Genomic DNA, 9,521 nt, shown 5'->3' with positions numbered 1-9,521 from the left:
GTGTGTGTGTGTGTGTGTGTGTGTGTGTGTGTGTGTGTGTGTGCGTGTGGGTTTGTGTCCTGCTCCATCTGCTGCTTAGTGTGTTTTTTTGTGTACTATAGCCAGTAGGGGTAGTTGGGGTCAGAGCACCATCAGCAGCTGTTAAAGGTTCAACCCGGTGACCTTTCTTACAACTGCACTAATTACCTGGCCAACCCATACATATATAATGAGACCTTGATACAGTGTTTGTGACAGAGGCCCGTTCCTTCCTGTGAGAGTTGTTCAGTGGCGCATAAAGCCTTCATGGAGCCATTAATTACCAGGATGTTCAGCACTACTTCCGCATTGTGTGGCCAATAGAGCAGGCACAGTAGAGAACACATCCCAGACCATAAACCAGACCCAATTCTGATTGTAAAACAAGCCATTTTGCAGGGGTTGTGATGCCCAAAAAAAGTTATCCACTGATTTACAGATGTGTCTTGTAAGTCTATGGGAAAAAAAAGGATTTTGGGGCCAGAGGGCAGTACCTTACGGCCCGGCATATGCAATTCCACCGCGCACTTCCTGGGGGGCGTGGGCCAACCACATAACTTTTCATTCTTTTTCTTTCTGTCTCTTTCTTCAGTACACTTTGCTTTCCCAACATCCTGCTTCCTCAACCCGCCTGTTAAGAGATATTATTTCCTGAGCTGTCAAATAAAGATTTGATCTCTCACACTAAAAGTTTCCCCCATCAGCTCTCCTTCTTTTTACTGTGCACTACCCCCAACACACCCGAACCGATCCCATCGTACACCAGGGCACGTGTATTCTTTTTCCCAATCCCCAAACATCATGCATAATGCATTGCATCTCAGCCTGCGCTCTGCATGTAGTACATTAAACTTCATTGCTAAAGGCAAGTGTACCACAGAGCAGCGGCTGCAGCAGTGGAGCGATTCCCTTCTGGTTGAAGCTGGTTAAAGTCTTTTATTTTTGCCCACCTCTCCCTTCTGCCACTTAAACACACTCCACCTCAAGGAGACTCTCACTCTGTTGCTATGGAGTTTGTGTTCAGATGGATACAGTCGAGCACATTCCTGCAGGCACCCAGGCAGGAGTGCTGATATTGATGAAACGGATCAAAGTGGACTAATGTGTGCGTACGTTTGAGCGTGCAGGCCACACAATTTATATCTGCGCTGTAGACAAATTGCTAATTAACGTCAACATACTTTCCAAACCCTGAAACGGGCATTGTGCTGGAATATTTATCAGATTACTACCTACAGACCTATTCAAACAGACTGAGCCAGGAGCAGCAGGAATGCTCTCTTTGCTCTGTGAATCTTAAATCCTGAATCTTGAATTTGTGAGGTGTACAATGGTTACCAAGTAGAGTAACTGGACCTATGTATCTTCAACGAGTTTGCATCTTTTGTTGAACCTGAAAGCGCCCTCATTGATTGTCTTGGATGAACATGTGTTTGAACAGGGTGAGAGTAAGTGGCTCCTCAGATGCACAAATTGAAAAAAGAAGTGAATTATCTAAACTGTGAAACAGACATTTCATTGCTTGCCTTTGGTTCTTTTGGATAGATAGTCATATGTTGGTGATCATGTGCCCTTGTGTTAATGAATGGGTCTGTTGCTGTACGACATCTGACATACTGTGCTTAGATCGGGACCCCGTGCATGTTACAACTTTTAACACCTCATTATTTGAATAAGGACTATTTAAGTGTTCTGATTGGTAAGTTGATATACCTCAAAAACATTTCTTTATTGATATATAGACCCGTCTATCGCAAAATTGTGACAATGGTTTCTCTGGAGTGACGTCAGAATTGTATGAATGTATGAAAACGCCCTTCAGAATCGTACGCTTTCAATATACCGGCGGGCCGATATTATTAGCCGAATGTTACGCTTTAAAATTTAAAATTATATATTTATTCAACAGAATCATTTATAGTTACAAATGATTCTCATAATTGAATATTTAAAACATATCAAATTCAAACGGATGTCCGATGTCCCTGTTGGCAACAGTCTGATTATTTTTTTGTAGTTAATGTGTTTTTGTTCAAAGGACTTTAAGTTTTATATCTTAAGTTTGTATCTTTAAACATTTTATTTATCAGAACTTATATATATTTTGATGTTCCTCTGTTCTGTTGTGACAATAAAACAAATTATTATCATATTAGTTTAGTAAGAAGTCATAAATAACTACAAATAACTAATATAAGGGGAAATCTGTTTATGTTTTGTTACGCGTTTCTGGATTTTTATATATATATATATATTAATATAGGGCGATAATTTTTTAAATAACCAAATATTTGTATCCATATTGGCCTTAAAAATCCTTTTATCGATTGGCCTCTAATTTGAACCACATACAGTATGAAAGTGGCCCAAATCAGAATTGGAAAAGATTGGATGCCTTGTGACTTGGACAGTTTACGCTGTCGTGGAAAAAAAAATCGGACTTGTGTCACTTTAGCCTGCAGTCTGAACGTAACCTTAAAATACCAGACCGGCTGGTAGACTATGTATAGCACAGTGTGTGAGGAAAGCTCTACCCTCCCTCAGCAACTGCTGTCAGTGTGTCTGACCTGTTCAGCCCTCAGCCACCTCATTGACCAGCTGGAGAACATGAATGGGCAGCTCCCAGGAGTCACTCTGTGAGACTGTAGAAATGCTTAAAGTGAGACATGTCAGTTCACTGTCCCTACATGAAAGAAGGTTTAAGGAAGAGTGAGATTGTGTTGATGTGTGTGTCCATGTGTGAATGTGTGGTCCCACTGGAGTCAGTACAATCTCAGTTCAGTTCATTTAAGGGATTTCTACACAATTCCAAAACTAGAAATATCTATAAAACCTACATAGCCAACATGTCTAACGGAATTATTAACGTTTGAGAATCTGTAAACTGAGTTACTTAGGGGGCTTTCACACCAGCCTCATTTAGTCTGATTGAATCACACTAGAGTTGGTTTTCCCCCTTGGTGCGGTTTGTTTGGGCAGGTTTGAATGCAGCAATTGCACTCGGACGCCAACAAGCACCAACTGTCCTACACCGCAAGTCTGAGCTAAATGGACCCTGTGGTCAGATGTGCGTTGCAATCTGCAATGCGGCCGAATATGCAAACTGTATTATCTCAAAGAAAGCTGGAGATGGAAGGAATATGCCCCAGTCCAGAATACAGGAACTTGTATTCACTTTTTTTTTGCACCCTCCCGAGACATATCCAACCAATAAGAGGAGTGAACGAGCATTTTGGTACGCTTTGGATTTTTCAATGTGTGAATTGAAACCAAACCAAGGGCGAATCACTCCAAGTTCACAAACTCATCAACTGATTCGGACCAGAGCAAACTATAGGGTGTGAAAACCCCCTTACAGTCACCGCCGCCTGACACATGGCAACACATGGCAACACATGGTGTTACTGTAAGCCGGGTGTAGCATGCATTAGTGAGGCAAGTGCTTGGTGTGTGTCTATGCATCCGGGTCCGGACGAGGCAACTGCGATGAATCAGCTGCCTTTAACCCCCCCCTGGCACAGCAAGCATCTCCATTACCATGTCCACTTGACAGGACGCAGCTGCTGAGCCCTCTGTCTTACCTGTTCATGTAGAGCACCATTCATCTCAATCTGGCTGCTTTCCCACTGTCCACTTCTCCCTGAGCTGATGTAAGGTTTCCGTTTCAGGTTGACTGCCAATAAAATAAGTATTAAAATTGTGTCATGAGACTACACACCTGTCTACATTACTTCTGCTGCTCTGGTCATTGCACGCAGCAATTGACTAATGGATGTGTTAAATTACTGTACATAGACACAGCTGTATGTTAGGTCATCACAAGGTAAAAGATGAGAATTTACTAAAATAGCAATAGAGTAGTAGAGCGGTAGAGAGAAAGTTCAGTTTCATATTGCATATCTTACATCCCTAGTAATTTCAATACATTTCTGTGAGATTTCATTTCCGTTTAGTCTTTTCTTTTGTCTCTATTGTCAAATAACAATTGATGCATTCATGTGACATCCCTGCAGCAAGCATATCCTGATAGCCTAAGTTCCCCTGAAATAAATGATGTCTAGAACTTGATTGTGCATGACAGGGATTAGGTTACACAAGCAATATTACACAAGGAAACCAGACGAACAAAAGATGGAAAAAAAGCACCTCAGAGTTAAATATGCCCTGCTTTTTATGTTCTTTTTGTTTCTACTTTGTCTGTTTTGTCTTCTCATTTGTGTCTTTGTTTTCTGTAATATATAAAAATCCCAATCTAAATGTTATGACAGACATAGGGCATATCTACACAGCGGTGTGACATGGTGAGCACGTGTTTCTGATTCACATTTAGCGAGAGCAAGGTGCTGAGAAGTGGAACCTTTGAGTGTTGTGTATTAAACACCTTGTTTACATGAAGGCTCAGTGGGTTTCTTGGGGGATTGTGCGTTTCTGCATCACATCCGCACATGTACTTACCACTTCTCATGGGAAATTGAGCTTCATGCTTCTTAGAACACAATTAGCACTTTTTTTTTTATCTGCGGGCTCTTTGAAGAATTCAGCGTCAGCATTCTGCTAATTTTGTTTCATTTTTGAAGTCTTTCTTTTTTAGTCTTTTCTTTCACTCTTATAACGTATCACTCTGTCTAGTGATTCTTTTATTCTTTTGGCATTTCTGCTTGTCATCTACATTAAGCCCTCATTCATGTCATGAGAGCTGCTTATTGTTTCCCTTCACACACTAGCCTGGCATTTCGGCTGGAATGAGTTTGAGCTAGCTAACACCGGCATGTAACAGTAAATATTAAACACATCCAGCTGTCGCTGTGAGATGGCCGTCTGCTCGGCTGCTTCGTACCCTCTGTGGCTTTTTTAACAGGCTGCTCTGCATTGGGTTAGACTTAAGAAGGTTTATCAGTGGAACATAGTGCAGAGGACTGCAGCCACTCAAACAGCAAGATGCTGTAGTTGCAAATAGGTCAGCAGAGTACAAAATGGGAGGGAGAGTGGAAGAAAAGAGTGGGAAAGTAGTGAACTATTCTTTCTGCTCTCCTCTTCCTTCTGCAACATGTGAAGGAGTTTAGACTGAAATTAGAGTGTCTACATGAAGGTGGAATGATAAACAACTCATCTACTCCTTACTCACTTAGTTTATACACATACCAGTCTCTCGATTGGGCGTAAGTGATGCAGAAGGCATCCCCACGCTCTGTAAGATGCATACCTTGGAACCTTGATGTTCCTGATTCAATCCTTTGTCTCATGTCATCATCCCCTCTCTGTCACTGTGTTTCCTGACACTCCTCGCTCTCATATGTACTACGTAGTTAGTCCATTTCATAAGAGATGCAGTTGGAGCTGGACGATATGGGGAAAATTAAATATCACACATTGATATTGATATCGCGGCGATATTATTGGGTTGGCTATTTGTGCTTTTATCAAATATTTACAAAGTTACACAGTGAAATGTTTGATAAATAATCATCAGTTATATGGATATAATGACCTAAGAGGATAAATGCAAATTTTAGAACAGCTAGAACAGTCTGGTAAGTTCAGAAAATTACATCACTTTACTGTAATACAACTTTGGAAACCATAAAAAAACAACACTTGTGTGTCATATCGCAATATTAAGATATCCAAAATCTACGATGATATGATAGCCTCATATATCGATATTGATTGTTAGTAATATTGATAGTAATTATCCTCCAAACCCAAAGCTTTTGATACAAATAATAATATCCTTTTATAGTTACCAATTAGAAATTCCTGTTGTCATTAGCAGCAGCCCTGCAATCCAGGCTAATACACTGTTTCAAAAATGTAGTTTTAGAAGTAATTAGTCAAAGGTATAATGTGCAGTATTTTACTAACACTATGTTAAGACTAATACAAAAGTAATCGTTTTCAATCATCACTTATGACCCACTAGAAGTGTGTAGCAGTGTCTGTATCTGCTGAGCCCCTGCCCTCTGCCTGGATTCTCTCTTTACTTCATATTTTTCTGTCTGCGGGACGTTTCTGGCTGTCAGCAAAGAGCTTTTGGGAGGATGTGTAACCCCTAGCCAAAAGCATCCCATTCTCATACCCAGGTCAATGATAATTGGACCTCATTATCAAGTCATAACTCCACTTTGTCCAGCACTTTAGTGTTAGACAGAATACATGCAACTCTAATAACATTAGTCAGCAAATGTGCTATGATATGTTGACATTCTAAATATATTCGGGATGCACCAAACGATGCACCAGGACGAATATTGGGCTTTTTGACGATATTTTCTGCAGAACCTTACACTTGCACTAGGCTCGCTACACTGGTCGACGTAATGACGCTGCCGTTGATTACGGTAGATGGACCGTTCAAAGAATGAAGTAGGCTGTGAGAAAGTGAAAATGGAACTTGTGAGCTGAAAAAGTATTGTCTGGCAGTACTCTCAATCAAAAGAAAGCAATTCAAGTCAAGATACATGTTCAATTTGCAATACCGATTTGTCTCGTGGTGGCAAGAATACACAACGATACAAAACGTCGCCGCTGTTAGCGTATAAAAAATTTGCTAGCTGTTGCTCGTTAACCTAGCTAGCATTCTAATTTCACCCACCCAACATGCATCATCCTACACTAGTTAGTGAAAATTAGCCAAACCAAATTGTCACTCATCTGGCGATAACGGTGTGCTTTCCTATGATGTGAAAGGACTGTGTGAATTCAACTTTAAGTTGTTACATTTCACTATTTTAGATGCTGTGGACGTTGTTTACTTCATTAATGTGTATACAGTGTTAATGGACGTTAATGGGAGTAGGATTTGGTATTTGGGGTTGGATTTGGCAGAATCTTAACCGGTAGATTCTGTATTTGGCCAAACCCGAAAAATCTGGATTTGGTGCATCCTTAAAATATATACATAATGGTAACGACGATAATGTTCATTTGCAAAACATAAGCATGTTAGCATGTTTCATTGTCAGTATGCTAGCATGCTGAAGTTAGCAATTAGCTCAATGCACCACTGTGCACAGGCTGAGAGAGGGGAGGAAGTCAAGAAGCCATGGAGAGGGGGTAGAATAACTCAGACCTCTTTTTTTCTGTCTGTTTTCTTTCACACACTCTCCGTCTGCCAACTTTCCACATTTCATTCAATCTTGCTCTCTCCATCTCTTGCTCAATTGGGCTCACATTCCCCATGCAGAAAAGTGCAGTTTGCACATTGCGGTTAAACTCCCACCACCTTTTTCCCTTTTTTCTCCTTTTGCTCTCCATCCCACTTGTCTTAAGCTAAATATCCCTCGCTCTTTTTTTTTTTAAATGCTCTCTCTCCTCTTTGCCCTCGCTTTGTCCTCCTAGTGCTCCCTTTTTCCATTTCCCTAGTCTCCTCATGGCGCTCTCAGAGGTGCTCATACACAGAGCTTGGCAGGGCACAGTGGGACTGTCACACACAAGGGAAAGGTCTTCTCTGGCCAAGGCTCCTTGTCAGTACACATGAGTTCAATGGGTTCCTTTTCCCGTAGGGTTGACCTCTCTGCTCTACATTGGAAACATGTTCCCTGTACTGTACCACGCTCCGCAGATACACACACATACACACTTGCTAACTCTATTTGTCTGTCTCTTCCAGCTCTGCACGAGTTCCCTACAGACCTGTTCACACACAAGGAGAGAACAGAAGGAGCTGTGGCGCTGCATGTCCTTTGTGTAAGTTTACCTTTAAGTATGGAACTCTGCATTCATGTGCAGGTGCATGTGTGTTGACGTGTGAGACTGTAAATAATTGCCCAAGTGACCTTTTACATCACATCAACATCCACAAATGTCACGCAAATACTAATCTGGATCAACAACAATTCAGACACCTGATAATTGCCGGAACATCCGTCACCGCTGGATCTTCTGCCGCCGGATGTCCCTCGCCTTGTAAAACTTTGTTGGTTTTGAGGATCATCAGAAAACTTTGAGCTAGCAAGTTATTTGCTGACATTGGCAAGTTTTGAAGACAATTTGGGTCATGCAACAAGGCAGGCCTGCTTGGCTCTTTTGGGGAATAATTGTAAAGATCTTCGAAGAATATGTTTACGGCATTTACTCTCTAACTGGGATGTTTTGGGATCAATTGGTGGTCGGCGATACACTGGTAAGACCAATGTTCCACAGACTATTTTGCAGATCCATCGCCGCTGCAGTCAGAGTTTAGCACCCCCCAAGATGATTGTGATTGGTTTAAAGAAATGCAAACAACCCAGAGCATTACTTTTTTCCTATCATGGAGTGTATGTGTGGAGGGGCCAGACCTTACTCCAAAGAATCCTACTAACAATTCTTTTGTGTGCATCCAAAACCTGGTATACATAGTAGTATACCTACTGTACTTCCTCTGTGCCATAGACCTCCATCATTGTACAAAAACATTTATTTTACTCAAGCCCTCATACACAGTCCTCCTGCTGGAAATATTAAAGTTTACAGCTATTGATGATATATTATATATAACATATATATATATATATATTAAAAAGATCCGAGACCAGTGCATTAATATATATATATATATATATATATATATATATATATATATATATATATATTAATGCACTGGTCTCGGATCGGTACTCAGTATTTTTTTTCGGCAGTTGATTTGAATTGCGGAGATATGTGAATTCAGCAAACTTGTTATTTCTGTTTTTTCAGCCCTAACTGTAACATTTAAAGCTATTTAGTTACCCATGGTGGCCCGACCTATCTGACGTTTCTGCTGTGCTTATTTTCTGTCCTGTGTTGCTTTGCTGGTGTCTTTTCTGATCCAAATCTAACATTAGGATCTCCCCATCGGTCAGACTAGCTGCTAGTTTTGGTGGTGTCATTTTCTTTAGTCGGTGGCCCAACAGGTAAACTAGGACTCCAACCTAATGTTAGTGAAAGTGTTAACATATGAAAGCATCAATCATGCATTTTAGATAAATGAGAGGAGAGTTTATCCAGTTGTTCCGCCCCCTCGTTTGCTCAGCGCCGTTAAATTTTGTGTGCAGGAGTTTGATGATGGACAGTCTGCGGGATTTCAGTCATTTGTGGGCTGTAGGGGGAGAGGGGGGTGTTTTGCTCTGTGGGGGAGGATGGAGAGTTGGTGGTTGATTTTTTTTTTAATAAAAAAAAAGCCCATTTTTATTTGTTTTTTTTCAAGTGCTGTCAGTTAAACTCGTTATTAACGGCGTCAATTTGTCTCTTGCAAGACTAACGTTCTTTTTGGCCTAGCAATCTTTGTAGTTTTTTTTTTCCACATGCTGTTGCAACAACTAATAACGTTTAGACAAACTACAACACCACACTGGATCTAGCTAGACTGGAAACAAAACAACAGGCACGCCATACACACTTGTTTGGGCTTGTGAGCCGGCCAAAGAGAAGTAACGTTACGTTTTGAGTGAATGGCAAGAACGAGATGCTGAAATTGATGCTAATAAGATTCTGGATGGAAAGTTTACTTTTTAAAAGTTGCCAAATGGTTCCATTGACGAGAC

At 40.8% G+C, this 9,521-nt stretch overlaps 1 protein-coding gene and 1 long non-coding RNA gene across 2 annotated transcripts in view; one reads left to right on the top strand and one right to left on the bottom strand.

Annotated features, from left to right (window-relative positions):
* Positions 1–9,521, top strand: part of LOC116696413 (sodium/potassium/calcium exchanger 3) — an 82,170-nt gene that overhangs the window by 32,501 nt on the left and 40,148 nt on the right. The window contains exon 3 of the mRNA XM_032527409.1: positions 7,628–7,704. Coding sequence (XP_032383300.1) covers positions 7,628–7,704 — 77 coding nt within the window. The remainder of the gene's footprint in view (positions 1–7,627; positions 7,705–9,521) is intronic.
* LOC116696664 (uncharacterized) overlaps positions 5,272–9,521 on the bottom strand; it is a 12,288-nt gene continuing 8,038 nt past the window's right edge. The window contains exon 3 of the long non-coding RNA XR_004333801.1: positions 5,272–5,282. This is a non-coding gene — a long non-coding RNA (uncharacterized LOC116696664). The remainder of the gene's footprint in view (positions 5,283–9,521) is intronic.

Source organism: Etheostoma spectabile, chromosome 2 (genome assembly GCF_008692095.1).
Source record: "Etheostoma spectabile isolate EspeVRDwgs_2016 chromosome 2, UIUC_Espe_1.0, whole genome shotgun sequence".
Taxonomy (NCBI): Eukaryota; Metazoa; Chordata; class Actinopteri; order Perciformes; family Percidae; genus Etheostoma; species Etheostoma spectabile.
The sequence above is the reverse complement of the archived record's forward strand: the minus strand, read 5'-3'. Positions and strand labels throughout refer to the sequence as shown.